At 32.8% G+C, this 24,769-nt stretch overlaps 1 protein-coding gene and 1 non-coding gene across 2 annotated transcripts; one reads left to right on the forward strand and one right to left on the reverse strand.

Moving 5' to 3' along the window:
• Positions 1–9,977: 9,977 nt before the first annotated feature.
• Positions 9,978–18,480, reverse strand: LOC125840526 (uncharacterized). The gene is made up of 6 exons (XM_049519502.1): positions 17,852–18,480; positions 16,025–16,125; positions 15,237–15,334; positions 12,358–12,569; positions 10,804–10,851; positions 9,978–10,189 (listed from the first exon to the last, which is right to left on the reverse strand). The coding sequence occupies exons 1-5, from the start codon at positions 18,354–18,356 to the stop codon at positions 10,808–10,810; spliced, it is 960 nt and encodes a 319-aa protein (XP_049375459.1). The 5' UTR covers positions 18,357–18,480; the 3' UTR covers positions 9,978–10,189; positions 10,804–10,807.
• Positions 18,481–22,242: 3,762 nt separating this feature from the next.
• Positions 22,243–22,314, forward strand: TRNAT-CGU (transfer RNA threonine (anticodon CGU)). Its single transcript has one exon. It is a non-coding gene; the product is annotated as a tRNA-Thr (tRNA).
• Positions 22,315–24,769: the final 2,455 nt, after the last annotated feature.

The following is a 24,769-nucleotide window of genomic DNA, read 5'->3' on the forward strand; positions in this document are numbered from 1 at the left end:
AGGTGTAACACCTCGGATTTGGAAAGAAAGGAAAATGCAGTTTTGGGCTGGTGCATGTGTGTACGGTTCTCAGGGCATCTCCAACCCTACACTCTATTTTCCTCTTCAAATATAGAGTTCTCTATTTTTCAGACAACCAAGTACTCCTACCCAATTCTCTATTTTACTCTCTAAAAAATAATTTTTTTTCTCTCCCCTCAATATTATATTAATATTTCTATTTCATTCTTATTTTCTTATTTCATAATATATATCCTTTATTTTTTTTCCCAATAATTACTTTATATAATTTTCATATGATATAAAATTTTATTTTAAATCTTTTATTTAGTATAAAATTATATTTTATTCTAAATTTTTAAATAACATTAATTGCAAGAAAATATTATATAATATACAATTAATGGACAAATTCAAATAAAAGTGAAATACAATTACATAAACACTCAATTTTTGAAATTATTACGTTGCTCCCATAAATGCTCTATTAATGCATTAAGGAGTTCAAAATGAGCATTTTTGTCCTTAATTTTTTTATGTCTAGCTAAAAATTGTTCAAACCGGAGATTTTCATCTACCACCATTTTTGTCGTTGGAGTTGGAGCCTCTATGACATCTTGAATTGGTGCATAAAGATCATGTTCATCCTTAATTATCATGTTGTGCAGTATAATTCATGTAGTAATATCATGTAGCACTTTCTTTCTCCAAAAATGTGATGAACCTGCAATAATTACAAAACGTGATTGCAAAACTCCGAATGCCCATTTAACATCTTTTCGGCATGATTCTTGTTTCATCACGAATTAATTATTATGTTATGTATTGTATTGTATTTTATCTTGTATTTAAATTATTATGTTATGTATTAATCTATTGTTATCTTGTATTTAAATTATCATATTATGTATTGTATTTTCAAATTAAAATTTTCATCTTATCTTTTTAATTTTGTGTATTCTTTATAGTGAAAATTAATAATAAAATCAAATTATACTATTGACGAAAATTAGAAAAAATTAAAATACTATTAATTCGGGATGAAAGTAGTATATATTAAATAATATATATTTTAAAATATTATATTACATTTAAAAAGAATTGTGAATATTTGATATTTAATTAATGACATTATATGTAAAATAATATGTTAATGAGAAAGTAATAGAAATAATAATAAAATAATCAAAAAGTGAAATAGAGAGTGTGAATAGTAGTTCTCCAAATTTGGAGAACTACTATTCACATTCTCTAAATATGAAGAATAGAGAGTAATATGGAGGTGGATTGGAGTTCTCATTCTCTATTTTACTCTCCAAATATAGAGAATGGAGAGTAAAATAGAGGTGGATAGGAGATGGTCTCATCTATGGACCGTAGGAGCCTCTACGGGTTGTAGATGGCAACCATAGGAACTAGGGAAAATGAATTTTTGAAATCAAGTCCAGTACCACTTTTACGGTTCACCAGGACAGTCCATCATTCCATGTACGAGTTGTAGATAGGACTCATAAGTCAGACCCAAACTTAGTGAAATTTTAAAGTTTAGAAGTTGGTTCGACAGTTGGCATAGGGCTCCGTCAAAATTGATTAACATGTGAAGTCCTAGTAACCTATCTACAGTTGACCAGTACGGGACCTACGGACCATAGGTCCAACCGTAGATGGGGCTGACAGTTATTTTAAAGGGGCTTTTGGGTCTTTTTCCTAATTGTTTTAACCCAATACTATATCGTTTTACCTATTACCCGAAGTCCAATATAAACATTTTAAGCCCCAATTAACCCATTTTCAACTCATTCTCCTAAATCCTCTAAACTTGACCTAATTCATCCTCCCAAATTCTCTCAAGTCTAAGGAAGAAGAAGAAAAGTTAGGGTTTCAATCAAGTCTCCAAATTCTCCATTCTCTTTGGTGTAAAGAATCAAGGAATGTGTGTATTCATCATGGAGTGCTTTCCTCCATGGGGTCCCTAAGTATTTCAATTTTCAATTAAAATTTCAATTGATCAAGTTAGGGTTTCAATTCAATGAATATGGGTTTCATTCAATTATGATTAATTAAGTCTTCTAATGCATTATTGATGTTAATCTATGATATTTAGTTGAAATTGCATTTACCCATGCCTAAATTATGGTTTTAACCATGATCCTATGATGACCTTATGAACTATGATTTTTTTAGTTATGAAGACATGTATGTTTTAATGAAGATATTGTAAATGAATTGATGATTCTTTGAAATAAAAGTATTGAAGTTATTGTGAAAGTATTTCTCACAAATTAATTCACATTGATGAAAGATTTTCTCATCTATGTTGAATTATGTTTAAGAAGCTATTCTATGTTTTGATCTTGAAATATGTGGATTGGTAATGATCATTGTCTTTCCTATGTTAAAATGATATCTGACTTTTATCTATTCCGTTGGGATTTAGACTTAGCACATAGAGGGCTTTTGAAGTGGAGGCTCAAATAAGATGGTCTCTAGTGGTAACCTCTAGTCTCAACCTACGTGCCCCATAGAATTGTCTTAAATAACCTAGCTAGTGGATCCACTTTAGCAAATGATGATATTTACGGATTCTACATTGGCAAGTAGTTTTCACTTCTTTCGGTAAGAGGGATATACTGAATTCCATGATATTGCTCTCATGGTCTTATTGTCGGTTAAAGCTAATATCTCATAAAATGACTATGTTTTATTCAAAAACTTTTCTTATGTCCTTATGTTAATATACTTGACCATGTTTTCATGATTTTCATGTCATCTTTTCTTTACAAATTTTAAATGCTCTATTATGATCATGCCTACTCGTTTTAAGTTACTTATGTCATCATGCCTATTTTTATGCATATTGCCTCATACTTAGTAATTTCATGTACTAATGCATACTTGTGTCTACATTGCTTCACTAATGTAGGGTCCGACATTCCTATCTCACATACTTGTGGATAATTATCCGCATAGGTGTTGAAGATTGGTGAGTCATCATGTTTCGAGGACCGAGACTCTTTTATTGCTTTTACGTCATTTCTATTTCAGATTTTGTATGTGATGTATGGGTTACATCCGAATCACTTCTTTGATGTAATAGATGGCTTTGAGACTTAGGTTTAGACTTCCATTTTTGTCAAACTCATTTGTATGAATTGCTACCTTTTAAACTCTTTTGTTTTCTATTATCTTGTATGATGTATGTTAAGTGGCTTGTGTAGGGCCACTCGGGGTCTTATACGCCATGTCACGTCTAGGTTGTACTTTGGGTCGTGGCAAACTTAGTATTCAGAGCACAAAGTTTAGAAAGGTCCTAGGATGTCTCATAAGCCACGTCGAATAGAGTCTTGTTCATGAGTGTGAACCGCACCACATTTACGAATAAGAAACTATAAGATGCTTAGGAAACTCCACTTCTTTCATTACTCTAAAGTCGTGCGATAGAGTGTAAGCAAATTTGGACACTTATCAATTACCAAGTTACTTGTTGCCTTCCACCGATTTGGATTTCCATATCTCCTATTATATCAAATTCTTGTGCGTTGTCGAGGTCTTTTTTGTTGCACCTCTTTGTTCTCATCCTGATTAGTATTTTCTATGGGATTGACCTCTCTGCTTATTCAACCTTATTCAAATTTGGATGTAGAATTATGCATTCTGCTTAACAATGCTTTTGCAATTTGCATTTCTTACAATACTTTGGTAAAACATCGTATTGTATCTTGACAATGTCACTATGAATTAGCTCCAGTAATGTTATCTTTGATTTTAATCTTGACATAGGTTGGTAGTTTTGTGAGCCAGACTACTTGAATTTTAATCATAGCACAACTAGGTCTAGCCTTGTTAATTATAGGCAAGCCTAGGGGTGTCAAAAATGAACCCAAACATAGGTAACCTGCCCAACGTCCTGCCCAAAATTTTAAGGATTGGGCTCAAGATGATTTGAATTGGGTTCAATCTCAACTCATTCAAGCCTAACCCATTTTAAGAGAATTCTCAATTGAGCCCAATTCAATCTCCAATTTCAACCCGTTTTAAAACTCTTTCCTAAGATATGTTCCTATATTAAAGGTATGAATTATTATCTATTTAACATCTTTTAGGATTTATCTATTCATTTGTTACTTTTTAAAAATAAAATCTTGAGCTGAAATTCGAATTGTGATTACAAAAGTTAAATATCACTATGTTAAAATTATTGAGATTAATCGAGTCAAATTGGGCGGGTCAAGACCCAACCCATTTTTTAGCCCATTTGAACCCAACCCATTTGAGCCCAAAGTAAACTTGAGCGGGTCAAGACCCAACCCGATTTCTATTTTAACCCATTTTAATATCCTCAATTTCAACCCAACCCGCCCATTTGACACCCCTAGTCAAGCCTAAGGGTCTGTTTGGAAAGTCACCTAGTAATTGAAACTGGTGTAATTATTATGGGTGTAATTATTATGGTAGTAATTACCAGTCTAGTAATTATATTGACTTGTTTGTTCGACACAGTGTAATTACACATGTGTTGTTTGGATGCACAATTTCAATCATAAGATTATATTAAAATTTAAAAATAAAATGTAATTATTTAAAATTTATATTAGACAATTAAAAACTTTATAAGTGATATAAAATTAAATATTTAAGATATATATTGTCTTTTGAAAATATATTACTAATAAACATATGTTTTTAACTAATATTATGAAAAATAATTGATTTATATTTTTCAAATTAGTATATTTCAATTGAACTAATCATAAAAACTAAAAGTACAAGATTTCTATGAACATCATGAAATGCATGTTTGACAAAAAAATTAATACTATAAATTAAATGTCATAACTTATTAAAATATTTTACGAAAAGATAATCTATCAAGTCTAACTAAAAAATAAATGACTTGCAATATGAAGTCTCAAGTCAATTAATACTACTAAAACAAATGAAACTGAAAATATAACATAAGTTCTAAATTCAAAACAAATTAGTCTCATGTCAAATTTCAACATAACATATATAAATATGATTTAAAAGAAAAAGAAAATGTAAGTCTGTTACTCAACAATGAATTCTACTTTAATTAAAAAATTAGAATACTATCAAAATTATGCCAATAAAAAAAAAGCATGGAAACAAAATAGATAATACAAAAAATTGCATGGAATCACTTAAAGTAAAGGTTGAGAATGAGAAGGAAATGAAATATAAAAATTAAAATTTTAGAATAAAAAAGAATTAAAATAATAGAAGTAAAAAATAAATTAGGAAATGTTGACATAGTGTTGGGTGTGCAGTGGTTAAACACTTTGGGTAGGATTTTGTTTGATTTCAGAAATAAAACTATTGAGTTTGTGCACATGGGGAAAAAACATGTTTTAAGGGGAGCCAATAGCCAGATTAAGACCATCAAGGCCCAATCCTTCAACAAAAAGAGTGTTGAATCAGTTCAGGTCTTCATGCTTACCTTGGTGACAGATGCAACCTCTACTGGGCAATGCAACAATATATAAGTAACTCAAGGTACTGATATTCATCCTACCTTAACTGTTTCAATGGAACAGTACAAATGCCTCTTTGATATGCCTACTACATTGTCCTCTCATAGAGGCATCTTTGATCACAAAATACAACTCATTGACTCAGCTACTCCTGTTAACAAAAGGCCTTATAGATATCTTGGAATGAAGAAAGATATTATTGAGAAGCTAGTACATGAAATGCTAGATCAAGGTGTGATACAACCTAGTTCTAGTCCCTATGTCTCACATGTAGTCCTTGTTGGGAAGAAAGATGGGAGTTAGAGGCTTTGTGTAGACTATAGGGATCTCAATAAACTGATAGTAAAGGACAAGTTTCCTATTCCTATCATTGAGGATTTGTTAGATGAACTAGGAGGAGCTGAAGTGTTCTCTAGGATTGATCTTAGAGTTGGTTACCATCAATTAAGGATTAAGAAAGTGGATACCTACAAGACAACTTTTAAAACCCATGAAGGACACTATGAATTTCTAGTTATGCCATTTGGTCTTACAAATGCACCTTATTCATTTCAGAATCTTATGAATGTTGTATTTAAACCACTCCTTAGGAGGTCAGTACTGGGTTTTTTTTTATGATATATTGGTGTACAACAAGGATATGTCAGCTCATGTATACCATTTACAAGCTGTGTTTGATTTGATGAAGTAACACCAACTGTTTGCCAAAGATTCTAAGTGTGCTTTTGGGGTACCTGAGGTAGAGTACCTAGGTTATTTCATTAGTGCTAAAGGGGTAGCTACTTATCCTAAGAACACACTTGGTCTGTCCCTACAAATATCAAACAACTGAGAGGGTTTCTTGGTTTAACAAGATATTATAGGAGGTTCATTCTGAATTTTGGATCCATTGCTAAACCTCTCATTGAATTATTAAAGAAGGATAAGTTTGTGTGGAATGAGGGTGCTAGTACAAATTTTCATGTTCTCAAAGATGCACTAGTGACTGCACCTGTCTTAGCATTACCAGACTATGATAAATCATTCATAATTGAGACTGATGCAAGTAGTTCAGGAATTAGTGTTGTCTTGATGTAGCAAGGGCATCCAATTGCCTATATGCCTAGACATCAGGCACTGTGTGTATATCATAGGGAGTTGTTAGCCATCATATTTGTAGTTATTAAGTGGTCTCATTATCTGTTAGGAAGACATTTCACTGTGAGAACTGATCAAAAGGCACTAAAACACCTCCTTGAACAAAGTGTTCACACTGATTTTCAGGTTGCTGGTATTTCTAAATTGATGGACTTTGATTTTACTATTGACTTCAAGAAAGGAACTGACAATAAGGTTGTTGATACCTTGTCAAGAAATTAAAGTGATGAGTTGTTGGCTATTTCACTCTTAACTCCTAATGATACACTTTTGGAAAGAATTAGCCTAACATGGACAACTGATGTTGAGTTGCAAGCTGTTATTCTTAAGTTACAAGCAAGGCCTTATAAATTCTATACCTGGATTGGTTCTCAGCTAAGGTGGAAAGGCAGTATAGTAATAGGGTCTGATTTGCAGTTAAGACAGACCATTATTCAGCTGTGGTATTCAACACCACAAGGTGGTTATGCAAGCATGTATGCAACTATTAAAAGGCTATAATCCCTCTTTCTACTGGAAGTCATTGGCAACTGACATTAGGACTTTTATTCAGAAATGTGATACTTGTCAAAGGCATAAGTATGATGCAGCAGCTTACGCTGAACTACTTCAACCATTACCTATTCCTGATAGTGTATGGATTGATATCAGTTTAGATTTCATTGAAGGTCTTCCTACATAATAAGGGGAGGATTTCATTTTAATAGTGGTGGATAGATTCAGTAAGTTTGGTCACTTCATTGCTATTGCACACCCTTACTCTGCTGAATTTGTAGCTCAGTATTTTTTGAACAATGTTTTCAAATTGCATGGTATGCCAGCTTCTATAGTAAGTGACATGGATCCCATTTTCCTGAGTTCTTTTTGGCAAGAGTTATTTACATTACGGGGGTCTTACTACATAAATTGACAGCATACCATCCCCAAATTGATGGTCAAACAAAGGTTCTTAACAAAACCTTGGAGACATATTTGAGATGTTTTTGCTCTGATAGTCCTCATACTTGGGCTACTTAACTACCACTTGCTAAATGGTGGTACAACGCTACATACCACTCTACTTTGAAATGTACACCTTTTGAAGTTCTGTATGGTAAAAAACCACCAATACACTCGCCTTACTTAGCTGGTGAGTCTTCTAATGACATGGTTGATAGATCTCTGGAGGCTAGAGAGGTTGTGATAGCACTGCTCAAGTTCCATTTAGCTAGAGCACAACAAAGCAGGAGAAATAAAGCTAACAAACACAGGTCTAATAGGCAATTTATGGAGGGGGATTGGGTTTACTTGAAGTTGCAACCAGACAAATTTCAGTGGCTTATAGGCCTTTCAACAAGTTTGCTGCAAAGTATTTTGGTCCTTACTTGGTCCGTTCTAGAGTTGGTGCAGTAGCTTACAAGTTGCTTTTACCTACCGATATCCTTATTCATCATGTGTTTCATGTTTCCCAACTTAAAAGGTGTTATGAGGTGCCTACAGTCATTAATCACCCCATGTTTTACATCTTTCAAGTCCTTATTGTCCCATTCCTAAGTCGATATTGGAGAGAAGGATGGTCAAAAAGGGTAATAAGGTTGTGTGTCAAGTTTTGGTTCAATGGTGTGGCTTGGATGCTTCTCAGGCTACTTGGGAGTTCCCATATGAGCTGCAGCACAGGTTCCTGCATTTCACCCTTTGAGGACAAGGGTGGTTTCCTTTGGGGGGTATTGATACAATGCTTAGATGATTAGGAATATTAAAAAAGTAGTTATTACTGTTCATTAGTCACCAAAACAGTTATTAATGTGTTAGAATTTGTTAGAACAGTTATTTCGTTAGCTTATAGCTTTAGCTTCCAATTCAATTCTATAAATAGAGATGTAATACAATTGTTAAGGCATTGTATGATATGATAATTCTCTTAGTTCTTTCTTAGCTTCTATCTTGGAATTGCCCTGATATAGCTATCTTCTTCTTCGAGGTTCATCCTCCTAGTTGATGTTATCCTTTTGATTACTGATAATTGGATCAGCACGCTTTGGGTCCTCCTACTACAAGACATTTTCAAGAGCTTTCAAAAGCATTGACCATCATGGATAGTTGGTCACTGGCAGCTGCCATGGTGTAGGCTAGGTAAACGAAATTGGAATTTTTATTTTCTAATATATTATATGGCACTTAAAATGCTAACATGATTCTTCTTCCCCATTTCATTCTACCAAATTTCTAACCCCAACACCACCAAAATTGGACTCACCCTACCCAAATACTAAAGATAGAGAAATTAAATTAAGAAGAGTTTCCGAAGAAAAAGACAATATATTCATCGATTGACACCCTAAGCAAAGAGCACCAACTCTCAGTCTAGACTCATTGCGCATCTTGTTATGTTAGTTGGTCAAACACAATTGATAAAAGCAATTAGACGTACATAAAACATAGCATAGTGTCCCTAGCCTACGTCTCGCCATTATTTTATAAATAAGTTGTCACGTCTTATCTAGCCATGCTTAACCATGAAACCAGCCAGCGTATATTGACTCCTAGTAAAGTAAACTATATTCAATCTTTGCAAAAATGAATAATTCTTTGAATCGTATTTGATATACATAGATCAGCCTTATTCCACCTCTCTCGTGTTGCCTCCAACAATTTTTTAGGTTGAGCTATAGAGAAATTTTAAGTATTGTCAGTTGTGTAATGTATGACAAGTGATTATATTTATATAAATAATGATTCATGCTAATTTAATGCAGATATAGATGACATGTTTAGCTGTTGATAATGTCTCATCTTTATGCCATCCGATTGCATATGTGATTTGATTGTGTAACAACTCTTTCACTCCCTCTGCCTATTCTCACTCATTGTTGCTTAGCCCCCATTTACATTCACTTTTCTTGCACCTTCCAACCACCCTGCTACCTCTCTTCAGCTCTTCATAAACTTGTTCATCTCCACAATCTCTCTGCTTTCTATTTTCTCCCTTTCTATATCTACTCAAATTTGCATAGTCGATAGTTGGCAAGTCTGTAAAAGTTATGAGAGAAAAAACTAGGGATGGTGTTGGAAGAACTGAAAATATGAATGAATGTGAACCAAGGAAAGCTTGTCAAATGATATTGAGAGCAAAATTGCAGTAGAGGTTTTCAGGATAGGGAAAACAGCACACCGTTTGAATAAAAAAAGAGCAGATCGAATTTACTGTTGTTCACTATCATCACTAAATAGAAGTAGATATCTAATGAGTAATTGTCGTTAGTACAACATAAAGACAATTAAAAAAAAAACTCAAATTTACAGCTCCAAATACCATCATATACTATTTGACCTCCATTTTCCACCTTTTTTTTTTTTTCTGTATTTCCAGTAAAGAATACATCACAGAATAAAGAACAATAAAATGCAACAACCCACCGTGGAAGAATAGAGGGAATGGAATATGGTGAGCATTGACTAATTGATGTAGCTGGCTTTATCATGTTACCCCATAGGAATAACTCATCCAGAAGGACTTCATCCCCAAGCTTCCCGAGCGGAAGGCAGCCATTGCTATGCAAACTTTCTATGTTGAGAGCTTCCTGCAGACTCGTCCAAGTTAGCAGAGCTACCACATAAACAAGTGCTAGAACCATAAGACCTTGACTGGCGGAAATTATTCAGAAAACCGTTCTTTTCTTCTTTTTTTGATGAAGGAAATCTTTCAGAGAATCTCAACACCTTTATTCTTGCAATTTTGGAAACAAATTTGAGTGACTAGTAGCACTTTCATCATATCATAATATTTAGTCTCATACTTCCTAATGTCGCCATATATGCATTGGCATAGATGCACCCATATCATAGAGGGAAAGTTCACAGATAGCTAGCTGCAAGAGTCCTGGAACTGTGGTGCAACCAAACCCACCCCTCCCAACCTTCTCAACTAACATACAAACACACAGAGCTAAGTTATTCACGGTATAGATTGTCCACCTTATAGTATTTGTTTTACATACTGAAAGTTCCCTCCCATTAGAAAAATTTGCAGCAATACTTGCATTACATAGTTCACACAGCTATTTCTTGTGTTTGATTCAAACATGTCAAAGTTGCTGACTTATGGTTTCAACCCTCAACTCATGTAATTTGAGGGGGAGACAAATAAGTCACTGGTAAAGTATTTATTTTTAAACAGAACAGTAATAGGACTCACCAATCTATATCTTGTCAAAATCATCATCAAAGGCATCATCCCCATCATCTAAAAAATAAAACAGATGGTCAACGTACAGCAACTTGATCATTCAGAATTTCTTGCAAGTCTACTTTAATTTCCCTAACCACGGAGTTGGATTCATCAACAGCAACAAGAAAAGCAAATCTAATATGAACAACATATTCAATCTTGAAAAGCAAAAGAATGGACATGAAATATAAAACTAAAAATGGTTATAATGAAACTCATAAAATTAGAGAAGCCTGTCAGCCAATTTAAGCCACGTATATCTAGAACATGATTGGATTGGCAAATTGGACTAAAATATTTCAACCATCTCAGTACTTTTACAGCACAGAAATTAAAAACATTTTTTGGTCGTTATCAGTGTGGACATTTAAAGCTTCTGCAAAGAAAAATGGCGATTGTCGTGTATTTACTAATGTTATGAGGACATTTGCAATAATTTATAGTAGTGAGCGTTATTTGGTGAAAAGAAGCAATACTTGAAAGGAAAGATGTATAAAGACATTAGAATGAGAAGGAGATGTTTAAGTTTTATGCTGTTGATTGGGTTTTCTGACATTGCCTTGCAGATCTTTGTGCACACTGTATGCATATGTTAAGGTTTATGCTCTTGATTGGGTTCTCTGAAATTGTCTAGCAGATGTGTATGCATCATGACATGTATGCATATGGTACTAGTTATCCTAAATACTATTTGAAGACCATAACTTAAATGATTACAACCAGAGATGGTAATTGTGGATTCAAGACAGCTAGAGATAACTGCATGAAAATAATTGCTTTCTAGAATTATTTTCTTTATTCATGATGGCAACAGACTTCAGATACAAACTTGAGAAGGACTGGACACACAAATTGTATGCAAACGGAAATTTAACAAAAAACAGAGGAACAATTACAACAGTTATTACTATTATCTTTCTTATGAAAATATTATCATTAATTCATTATAATTTTGGAAAGGTAATGTATATAATTACCACAATTATATTGGACTCAAATTGTAAAAACAGTTTTTATCAATCCAATAATGCATTGCCGTGTATTCCCTCCGTTTCAATTTGTTTGTCTTAGTTTGACTGGGCATGGAGTTTAAGAAAGTAAAAAATATTTTTGAATCTTGTGGTCTTAAATTAAGATATGTATAATGTACCAAAATGCCCTTTAATCTTGTGGCCTCGAATATGTCAAGTGGGATATTGGGATTAACATGTTGCCAAATTAGGAAAGAGGCATTCTTTTCGAAATAGTCTAAAAAGGAAAGTAAGACAAAGAAATTGAAATGGAGGGAGTACTAAAACGGGAAATGACACCTAGCTAATATACTACAAAAGACTGAGCTGGTCTGTTTAGTCTAACCTTACTTCTTATTTGTTTCCTTTTGATTTCCTTTTTGTTAGAGAAGTGACACATGCAAAGAGCAGGGAAAGAAAGATTGACTGCAAAACTATATCTTTCCTGAATTACGAAACAAGGAAACCACATTCCACTGTTGGAAAATATGTTGTAGTGTAAATAGAGTACCTGGCCCATCATCGCTGTCTTCTCCAAGGAGAAAAACATCCAAATCCTGGTCTGATGTTGATGAGGTTGCCTTCTTATTTTTCTGGGCAGTTGCCTCAGCCACTGGTTTAGAAATTGTTCCAGCTAATGAAACCTCCTTTTCACTCTCAACTTGAGCCTTTTCAACAGATTTTATTTCAGCCTCGGCCTCTTCCGTGTATTTCTTTTCATACCTAATTCAGATGTAACTTAAATTAGTGAAGCTCTTACTACTAATATGGGCTAAATTCAAGAAAGCATACTTGTAAGTAGAAGAAGATTGAGGTTTGTTGCACCCAAGGGTGTGGCCTGGTGGTCAATGAAGTGGGTTTGAGAACCATGAGGTCACAAGTTCAAATCCCGGTGGAGGAAAAAACACTAGGTGTTTTCTTCCAAGCCATGGTGGACAAAGATACCCAATACTTGGGTGGGAGATAGTAGATACCCCGTGGAATTAGTCGAGGTGTACGTGAGCTTACCTGGACACCACGGTTATAAAGAAAACAATTGGGCCTTTTTATATTTAGGCATGTGACCAAATACTCTCTCCTATTTTACCATGTCCCCTCACTTTCATTGGGGAAGCAGCTATATGCTTCTATTAGCTATTTAAAATGCCTTACCTTGTGCTTCTTTTATTTGGGAGGCAAAGCTCGCTCTTAGCTTAAAGCCTCTACAAGGTCGTCATTGGCATGTTAGCACCACCAATTTGTTACAACGATAAAGGACTTATCCGAAATTCATAGAATTATTATTATTATTTTTAATACGTAAAATATAATCGAGTAAAAAGGCACTTAAGATAGTATGAAGTGTACACACCTGATTACTGAAACCCAGTTTCCTTTCTAGCTAGGAGACTGAAAAAATTCATTATGCTTTTCAGTTTTCATATCATCGACATAACTCATCTTACCCCAAAAATCTAAACGAAAGACATAGGCACTTTAACTGAGAAATGTCGTTAGCTTTGCTTTGAAAAACCCACTGATTCACTTCTTCATCAGCATGCAGCAGATGCAGACTATGTCCCAATATTGTTTCTCTCCTTGCCAAATTATTTATTATACCAGCACAGCTTTAAATCCTATACTGTTCTGGGCATATATGACTCAACAACAAACATATTGAGGAAGAACTGCCGCAGTTGTGAAGCCATGGGCAGTTAATGAATAGCTGGTTGACAGATTCTGTCCCAGCCTCATATAAATGGCATCTATTGCATAATATGATCCCCCTATTCTGAAAGATCATCTTGTGAGAACAACCTCATGCATCACAGTCCAGCAAATTCATGAAATATTGTTAGAAAGAAAATTTGTTATTCCATTTTAATTACTCTTGCACTAGCCTTCGTTTAGGGTTTCTGGTCAAGGTTGTCTAACCTTATGAGAGATCTTCGACTTCTTCATTACCATTGAACGATTATCTCCTTTTGGATTATGGGAGTTCATCAGAGAAAGTGCAGAAGGATTACCTGAATTCTTTACTTGTGTGGCTTAAGCTCAAGCAATGATTTTTCAAGAAACATTCCTGCATGTCCCGAACGAACCAATAGAATGTGTAGAATGTAATATATATATATGGCTTTTGGAGGTGTAAAAAGAAAATACATTTTTCTAAGATACACCATCAGATTTACACTTAGAGAGAAGGTCTTAATCTTAATCATTCAAATCTTAGTCATTAGCTTCAGATCTTAACCATTAAGTATGTTTTTAATGTTACAACCACTTAATGGATCTTACGGATTAAGATTTGTAACAAAGTCTTAATAACATTAAGATGTCTATTTATATAAAAAAATTCAAAGATGACAGTTCACCAATTCCAATCCATTAAACCGCTACCACCATGCCCATCATTATCAAACTACCGTCGATGCCACCCACCGTCATCAACTACCACCACAGTTGTCGATCACTACAATCAGCCATCACTACCACTAGCCACAAGTTACAATCATCACAACTAACCAACATTACCACAACAACCATGATCACTAGTGACAATTACCACCATTGGTCACCATAATATATTGCCAACCACCATTAGCTATTACTATCATCCAACTATCAACCGCCACCACTAACTACTACCACCAGCTTCTACTACCCACAACACCATCCTCAATATACACTCACAATCACCACCACTAGTCATCACCACAACCAACCATCATATGATTTTTGAAAGATATTTGGTTGGTTGATATAGTATTAGATTAATTTCATATTTTATGAAAATTCTATATTTATTAATTTTTAAATTTAAATAAAGACAAATTTTACATATTCAAATATTAAAAAAAAAAAATCAAATTATTTAGCATTCAGATCTTAACACAACTTTTTAATATCCAAATGTGTATGCAGATGTCTTATCTTAATAAAAACAAATAAGCTAAGAAGCTTTATTTTCACATATACATCCTTAGCATTTATTATCACTGAAATCACACCATGCGTCATTTTACAGTCTTCTTACGTGTTTCGTTCTTATTTTTAAAATAAGGAAAATGAAAAGAAACTGGTTAAAAAAAATCAATTCAGGTCAGGCCCTTCCACAGCGTCGGACGAAATGAGACAAACAATTAACCTAGTCCATTCCCACTATCAGAACGAACCCGTGGAAAGGCTAAATTCTCTTCTTAATGAACTCCCAAAATTTTCATTTCTTAGTCCTGGCTAAATTAAGTCAGCTCTTTTATACTGAAAGCTTTACCCAATTATAAAGCCAACATGATTCTGCATTACTGCATAACATCACAATATACTCCAGAAGTACAGATATAGTTAAGTCAGTTAGTGTAAGAGATAACTACGTGACATGAAATGAAAGATATCCAGTGAGGTACTTACGGGGCCACATGACTGTTAACTAAAATAAAGTAGATTCTCCAGAACTTCCTTTCCTTCATTATGCGTGGGCATAACTCATATCTTAGCTTTGAAATTTCCTGCAAACACACCACAGTAATGCTCTTACTAACAATGGCAACTTTTGAAACAGTATACTTTTGTTTTTGTTTATCAGACAAAAATCCCACATTGTGAATAGTTTTTCCCTTTCCATAAACCTCAAAATCAAAAAAGCTATGGTTCAGCAGCAAAATTCAAAATAGCAGATTACAAACTTCAACTTTTCACTGTACACATCAGCTGAAAGATAAAAGCACTCAACAAAAATTGTGATATACCATGAACTGACAAAAGAAGCTGACCAGGAGAGCCAGTGACTTCTAAACTCAAAACACCAAATAAAGCAACAAACATTGAGACCCTTGAGATTTACACTTTATTAAGCTCAAGTGCATAAGACTGATTTACTTATATAATAACTCTGAGTGGCTAGCTCTATGTGAGCCCCCCAAGGAATAACCAGTACCAAGTACAGATAAATGAGAGGGATACAATAGGTTGACGATGAACTCTAAACCAATGTTATTATCTTAATATTGAATTCACCATATGTTCTTACCTTTATCTAATGAAATGGGACAAATTAGTGAGAAATGAATATAGAAGATTACTATAGCTGACTCCAAGCTAGTTTGGAACTGAGATGTAGTCAATTGACCTACTCTTTGAGGATGATAACAACCGAAGTCATACCCCTTGTTTTAATAAAAAAAAAACAGAAGTCATACCTTGACAGATGAAAGAACAAATTTTGCGTGTTTTTCCTGAAATTCTGTAAGATCCTGCCGAACATTTGAGACTGTAGGAATATCAGAGATCACTGAATCATCTGCACACCGAAGACATACTTCAGTTAAAATGTTTCTTTTGAGAATAGGCGACTGAAAGGAGATAAACAAGGGAAAGTGCAATTAAGTACAGAGGAATCATTAGGAATTATAAGGTAAATTAAATTCTTGTTTTGAAAGAATACTGCCATGAGAACTTGCTCACATAGCCGGTCCCAAGCCTAGACTAAGTAGGAGGGTTGTAGGCTGACGGTTGCGTAAAACAAGTATATTTATGATAAATCCTCATAATAACTTATTGAGTTGGAATTAAATGGGTCCAAATGGAGTGTACGGATATTAAGGATCCATATAGCTGACTCCAACTAGCGTGGGATGGAGGCATACTATTAGTAGTTGTTGATAAATGAGGAAAATCACAATTTGTAACAAGTTTGCTGCCAAGAACTACAAATGGCCTGCTCTATAAATTATTGCATGAGATGGGACTCTCAAAAAGACATGGATCTAGTTTTACTTAGAAATTGGTCTTTGCTATTATAATTCAGGAAATAGTTGCTTCCATATACACCTTTTCTTTACTTTTTTTTTTAGAGAATACACCTTTTCTTTAGCTAACTGCTAGCGCTTCATGATTTTATCTAAATCCTCCCATACCTATCAAACTTTGCAGCTCCTATAAGAGGTGAAACCAACAGTGTCCAATACCCATGCTTTGGAATTGGCATGTTCCATATGCAAATTTTGCAGGGAGATTTATCCAAAAACAAGCAAAATAACATTTATATATCTCATCATTTCCAAGAAGGATGAGGCTGATTAAGTGTAATGCCTGACTGAACCATTTGAATGTTAAGAAAATATACAAATGGAAAGAGTGAATAAATAGAATATAAGCACAGTTAGGATTTTCTGGTGGAAAGAACATGCAATTGGTTATCATGAGTAGTAGCTGGAACTGGTGAAATGAAACAAGGTTGTGCATCTATTGTGGATCTAAGTGCGGCTAGGTTATAGATGAACCAAACTAATGGATTTCAAGGTTAATGCTATTTCACTACCACCTTTAAAAATTAATGATGTCAATCTCACATGGTTCAAATGTTAACCCAAGGATCAAATTATAAGTTTCACCTCATGCTAGAGAGGAATATTAATAAAGCGCTTTCCTGAACATACTTGGTCTGGCTCTACACAACGTGTCATCATTACGTATGTGTAAAATTATACGTGCAGTAATGAAATGAACGTAACGAATGTACGGGCTATTCAAAAGAGAAGTTATACTGGCAGTAATCTCAAATAAATGAAATGACTGCCGAATGTAGAGGTTACTCCAAAACAATTTGAACATGTTCTTGTAGGTATAAACTCCTGTATAACTAAACGATAAGCCTAGTTTCTCTAGAGCTTCTAGTAGTTTCTTCGTTGTATGTCCATATTTACTACTGCCATAAAACATTTCATACGTCCACAGTTATAGTTCCCCAAATAGCAAAATATAAAACAAAAATACAAAATGGTCTTCGCATTTCCTACGATCAGAAAAATTAGATTGAAATTGTGACATACGCTAAATGTAATATCCTCAATTTGGTAAATATCTTTTAACATACATTCAGCACAAAGAACTCACTGATCTAATTTTACTTCTTTCAGAAATGGAATGAACTCCGAAATTGAAATAATATAGTTTTTTCCAGTACAATAAGTATTCAGGGGTTACAGCACTGGTAACATGGAAATCAAGTAGATAGAGTAAATTACCTTCAAGTGGAAAATCCTGAAACGTATTAATGGTAATCCCCTTTACGAATTCTCTCAAGTCATCGGTAACTCCAAATTTCAGGAGATCGGCAGGCGTAGGTGCAGGCGACGCCGTTTGAGTCGTCGGAGAAGGCGAGGAATCTACAATGTGAGAAAGCGCAGCGGAAGGAATTTGAAACTTGATCTGTTCAGCGCGTTTGAGAGCATCAACTTTGATCTGATCGGCACGTTTAGAAGCTTCGGAAACAATAACATCGGCGCGTTTAGAAGCTTCAGCAGCAATTTCTTTGGATCGTTTGGAAGCCTCAACGGCAATTTCTTTGGATCTCTTGGATGCCTCAGCAGCGAATTCTTTGGATCGTTTGGATGCTTCTAGAACAACGTCGGAGAGTTTGGAGGAACCAATGGTTAGGTCCTGTGAACGATTAGCGGCTTCTTTAGTGAATTCTTGGGTACGCTTTGCTGCTTCTTCAGCGAAACTCCGAGCTTTTTGCCAGAAATCCATTGAGATTTTAGGACTTGTGAGTAAACGATTGGACAAGTGAAATGGAGAGTTTTAATGACGACGACTAAACAAGAGGAAGACGAGAAACAAATGAGAAGAGTGAAGAAAAAAATACTTCTTATGTATAAATTGTAATGCTAACAAAAACTATATATAAATAGTATCGCATTTTCCGCGGCTGTAAGAAAATATTTATTGGACAATAATGTATAATATTTATATTCATGTTAAGTATCATATATATATATATATATTCTCTTCATCTACATCTACGGTGGTATGATACATTTTTTAATCTTTTTTAAATATATAAAATTAATTTTTTTTTACATCTTTTAAATGCAAACTATTCATATATGTATATAGTAGAATAATATATTGTCGTAGTGAAGTAAATGAAATAATATATCATATTTTGAAATAACAATATATTGTATTTCATATTTTTTACGATCATCTATACAAATTCTGATTTCGTAAAAAAAATTGAACTTCTTCATTGTGTCTTTAGTATTAAATTTGTTTATTATAATTCTTTAAACATTAATTAAATATTTATAAAATGAAAAAGAAATATGAAAAAGTTATAACAACATTTAAGAGTAGAAGACTAGAAGTTACAAGTAAAATGAAGAGATGAGTTATGAATTTTGTTAGACATTAATTGCATTAATAATAATGTATTAATTTTATTAGTAAAAATAAATAAATAAATAAATAAATAAATAGAATGTGAAAATACGGTATAGAAATACAATAATGAACAAAATATAAAATAATTGGTGACTACATAAAAAAATATAAATACATTTCAAACAACAAAAAAATAGTGACGAAAACATATAACAATATGTAAAAAAAAAAAAGACATCATAAAATTGATATTTTATTTTTTGAATTATTATTTTTTGCAAGCATATTAAAAGTGAAGCTCATGATCATCATAATTATTATTTTAAAATGAGATAGTTATTTTAATTGTGCTTCATAACCAAAAAAAAAAAAAAAAAGAATAGTAAAGAACCAAATGAGTAGCATTGTCAATACATGTAGTTAAGTTACTTATACAAACTATAGTTTAAAAAATTCTAGCAAAAGTAGCTACCTTACCAATACAAGTCAAAGTAATTAAAAATAATTCTAGCAAAGAACAATTCCTAAAATTATGCTTCAAAATATATTTTTCGATTTTTAGGGGTCTAAACTAATTGGGATCAGTTTTAGTCATTCCAAAAAGAGCGTATGGTCTTTAGAAAGAAGTTCAAGAGGAGAAAAAGAAGAATGTTCAAGATTCTTGCAAGCTTTGAGGATTTTCGCCAAGAACTTAGTTCTTTCGAGGTATGTAAGCTCTTATAGTGTTGGGTTTGTTCACCTTCACACCAATCATGTGATTTTTATCCATAAATTCGTTCTTGAGATTGGTTGTTGTAGCTTCATTCTTTAACAACGGAGTCTTATTGAGTTCTTGAGGTGAGGGTCTTGCGAAAGAGTGTTGTTTTTGGTGGGGTTTGTGTGGATTTCATGGTAATTGTGTTGGGTTTATGATCCTTTTGAAGGAAATCATTCGATTCTAGATGAGTTAGGCCTTGGAATTGAGAAGAAAAATTTGTCAAAAATCTAGGCATGGGGTGGGGCGGCGCGCCATCACTGCGTCAAGACTACTGCCCAGTAGTTTGGGGCTTGGCACGGCGCGCCACTTAGCGCTCCCCAACTACTGTTCAGTAGTTTTGGGGTTGACGCCCCGCATCATTCAATGCGCCAGGTCCCTTACCCTTCTGTCCTTCTTTCCGTGAGAGTTCCATCGAATCGCACCTATGTTCTCTTCTTGATTTTCACACTGAAAATCTTCATCAATTATTGAGAGATCATATATACCCTAATCATAACTCTTGTGTTCACATTCTAAATTCAAGGTTAATTTAAGAGGAAAGTCCTTTTCAAGTCATTTTGAGAAGTATTTTACAATCTTTTTAAACTTGTTTTAAGACTTGAGTAAATGAGTATGAGGATGAGGAGAGCTGAGTTCATATTTCAAAATAAGTATAAGGAAACTAAGTATTCCCAAGTGTAAATATTTTTACATTTAAAATGAGAGGAAACCTTGATTTCTAAACAAGTTCATGAGGAGTTTTTGAGTATTATCTCTTTTAAGAGAAACTTTTGAGCAATTATCTCAAATTGAGGAGGAGTTATTATTTTAAACATATGAGCATGAGTTATATATTATTGGGAGTAGTATCGAGCACTGGTATGGGGATGAGTTCAGAAAACTCAAAATCCTTATAAACCATGTATGACAACATGGGTAAATGATCATACTTTTCGGATGATTCCTTATTGCTTTTAAGCATAGCTTAGTGGATCCACTTAGTTGAGGATGTTCTATACTCCAGCAAGGTATAGAACAGTTCTGGCAGCGTGGGTGAGACGTTGTATCATCACGTAGCTCATGGTAATGATTGTCGGTTATAGAATTTTCCAAATAAGAGTAAATAGTTTATAATTGTATTTTTATACACTTTGAGTTATTGTCTATTGTATACAAAGCTTTATATATTGCATCTTATTAGCATTGCTTTCATATTGAGTTGAGTTGAGTTGAGTATTCTTGAGTTGAGACGAGGTGAGTATGTCTTTTTTTTTCAGTTCAAGTTTATGTTATGTTTCAGTGTTTCCCTATCATACTCGTACATTCAATGTACTGATGTCATTTGACCTGCATCTTTTCATGATGCAGATAGAGGTATTCAGGGTCATCAATAGGCGCTTCGTTGATACTACTTGCAGTTCCAGCTAGCTTTGGTGAGCATCCTTGCTTTTCGAAGGGGATCACATTATGGTTTTTGCTCTATTAGAATGTCGTGGGTCTTGTCCGGCTTCCATCATAGTTTAGTATTTAGAGGCTTCATAAACAGCGTAGTTGAGGAGTCTTTTTCTCATTTCCCTTGATGATATTTTAAAGACTTTGAGTTGAACACTTATGTTCATTTGAGTATTTTTTATTCAAACTACTTTACTTATGGGACCTTATGAGTTGAGTTCGCATTGAGTTTCTATATTGATGAGTAAGTCTTCCACCGAGTAATGAGTCAGGCCAAGAGTTCGCTTGGGGACCAGTAATGGTTCTCGAGTGCCGGTCACGTCCAGGGTGTAGGCTTGGGGCATGACAATATGTAAGAAACTTTTGGAATGATAGGGGTATATATGAATGACTTTGGTAACGGTACAAGTATATATGAACCAGTTTCGTAATGAAGGTATATCAACTATAAATCTCAAAGTTTAAGGGTATAACAAGCCTTTTTCCCCTTGATTATATATGAAATAAAATTGGGAAAACTACCTAACTACACAAACATTCCCACCATATTTACTAATTCTCCCTATAGTTTGAAATAAATAAATATTGTCTTATTGATTAATAATCTCATACCAGATTTCAAGTCAGATACACCTCGATACATGTATTTTTGCTACTAGATATACTGAAATAGAGAGAAAGGCTAGCGAGAGAAGGAGAGAGTGAGAGAAATAAGAGAGAGGCGAGTGAGAGAGCCAGATACATGTGAATCCACTTAGATATAATATATCTCGAATATATTACACCTAACTTTGACACCATGTATCCAAGATACATGTATCTAGATGCGCACGCTAGATACATGTATTAGAATGCCAAATTCAGGTAAGACTCGTATTATTGAAAATTCACATGAAGGGAAGTAATTTACTCCTAAACTAGTGGAATTTGTATCATTTGTCCAATAAAATTTTCTTGTTGTGCCCATGTTGGGGCGTGCTTCTAGGTAGTCCTAGTTGGGGCGTGCTTCTATGTAGTCCTAGTATACAAGAAGAATTAATGATGACGAAATTAATTAACGAAGAGGCCTCCGTAGCATAGTGGTATTGCGTTCGCTTCGTAAGCGAAAGGCCGCGAGTTCGATCCTCGCCGGGGGCTGGGTTTTTTAATAATATTTATATATGACAGTCTCATTTTTTATTTATATATTAGAGTTTTATAGGACCTTTAATTTCATTGATAAAACTATTAATAAAGTATTCTACTATTGTTTATGATTCAGAATATAAAAATATTTGACTATAAAACTTTTCTTAGTCAAATTATTTAGTTATCCTAGTATTAGGAATTTGTTTATTTAAGTAAATTCTTTTCTTAACCAAAATGTGAAGTAGAAAAGAGCAATTACACCATTTGTCACCGATTTACTGTTTATTTAATTAGTACTCTCACTATCCCTTTTTTAATTTTTTTTTTATATCTCTATTTCTTTTTATTTGTTCATTTTTGACTTTTTACTTGTCTCTTTTTATTATATTACATAACCAACAAAAATGAATGATTATTTTATTTTGATTGTGGGTCGGATGGGTTGAAAATAGTAAAGGGGTGGGTTTTTTCTTAGTTTTAAATAAATACTTGGTAATTTGCAGCTTTACGCGTGGTCATAAAATGTTACATCAAAGGTATACATTTATCTTTTCATATTATTTGAATATGAAAGAGTTTTTAAGTACAAATCCAATTAAATAGATCAAAATTCAAATTTGAATTCATCTTATTGTTCTAACCAATTTTATACTTTTTTAATTTTTTTTTCTTCACTTATACTTAAAAAGATACTTAACAACCTAAGTTTATAATGTGAAAATAATAATTAAAAAAAAGAACGAAATTCAACCGGTAATAATATGAATTAAATTGTAAGATGTATAAAATAATTTGATAAAATATGAAAATTGTAATGTCTAAAACGTAAAAATGAACATATGTAAATTATGTTAAATTTAAATTGCTAAGTACAATTAGATTGTCTAGCTAATTATATCTTTATAGATATGAAGGCAACATTTGAATAATAAAAATGTTACAATAATTTTGGTCACTTCACAGATAATAAAGACCTTTTTAAAACTTTTTATATACTTTTTTCACTTTCTTATATTACATGCTCCTTTTATTTCAAAATAAACATATTTTTTATTTTGTTTCAAAATAAATTGTAATTTACATAATCAGAAAAACTTTAATGATGTTTCTTTTTTCATTTTTGCCCTTATTTAATTAAATTGGGTTAAAGAATTATATTGTTTTCAAGATATATATTAAAAATAATTTAGTAAAAGTATCTTACTTTATAGCTCCATTCCAAACTAAAAGAAAGTTGACATACTACGAGAAGGTGAATATCATGAAATTGAAGAGTACATAATAAAATGAAATTGAATTGTACTTCCTTAATTCCTTAAGAAGAATTAAGGAAAACACAACTTCAAATATGAAATAAAAAGGATAATCTCGAGCAGAGTTTAATAAAAGAAAAACATTATGAATTCATATAGATAAAAATAGAGGAATATTTAAAGAAAATATAAATAGTTCTTTGTGCAATAGTATTTTTAAAACCTTTGTTATTAGTTAGTATTATTGCACACAAAGTAATAATAACTAATTTACATCTAAGCAAAAATAAACCTTGCAATAATTAAAAAAATTATAAAAAATCAAACTAAGAAGTTATAAGGAGAAAACACAAACACACACATCTTCCTTGGGGCCTTATTATAAGAAAATAGATTTAAAAAAAATAAGAATTTAGAATCAGTGCCCAATTTTTTGAGCTCTTGTTCGATACTCTCTTTGACAAACTAATCAATATTCAAAAGTCTTTTTCATCATGTCAAACTAAAGCATGATTTTGATAATATAATATTACTACAAAGAACAATGAAATGTAAAGAATAAATTTGAGTTGGGATTTCATGAAACAAAAACTTGTGAATTTATATTGATAGAAATGGAGAGATATCATAAAGTATCTTAAATTTTATAATTTAATAGTTGGAGGTTATGAATATGAAAACTTAAAAGTCATGAATTTAATGATATTATTAAGAATAGAAGTGTAATAGATTTAAGTTATAGAGTTGAAACTTAAAAATTAAATAAAAAAAGAAAAAACACAAATAAAGAAGATAAAAGAATATATTTATATTATATAAGGTTATAAATTTCTTGAATTGAATAAATAAAAAATAAGTAAATTTTTTTTTTAAAAAAAGGAAAAGACTATAAAAAAATAAATAAAAACCATAAAATTTAACTATCGTGAATAATTTGTTGGAATTCTTTTTAAAAATCAAATGAAAAGGTTTGCAATAATTGATGAAAATTGAGAAATATTATAGGAAAAGAGAATAATAACATTAATGACAAAATAAATTAAATATGACTATTGATGGAGATATAATTAAATATGAATATCTTTAATGTTCTTTAAACTTTTAGGTAACTTTTTTTTTTTTTTTTTGTATTTTAAAATTAGAAAAATGCCAAAAATAAATCACAAAAAGGGATAAATAGGATTGAAGCCCTTAGATAGCACCACATCACT

This window comes from Solanum verrucosum, unplaced genomic scaffold, assembly GCF_900185275.1.
Source record: "Solanum verrucosum unplaced genomic scaffold, falcon-dt-bn FXZP01000181.1, whole genome shotgun sequence".
Taxonomy (NCBI): Eukaryota; Viridiplantae; Streptophyta; class Magnoliopsida; order Solanales; family Solanaceae; genus Solanum; species Solanum verrucosum.

Excerpts from the sequence above, each read along its gene's own strand:
- LOC125840526 (XM_049519502.1), bottom strand. The coding sequence starts at position 18,356 with ATGGATTTCTGGCAAAAAGCTCGGAGTTTCGCTGAAGAAGCAGCAAAG. Across the intron at positions 15,335-16,024 it reads TTGTTCTTTCATCTGTCAAG|GAAATTTCAAAGCTAAGATA; the intron begins GTATGACTTCTG and ends GTGTGTTTGCAG. Across the intron at positions 10,852-12,357 it reads AGACAGCGATGATGGGCCAG|ATGATGGGGATGATGCCTTT; the intron begins GTACTCTATTTA and ends TTTATTTTTTAG.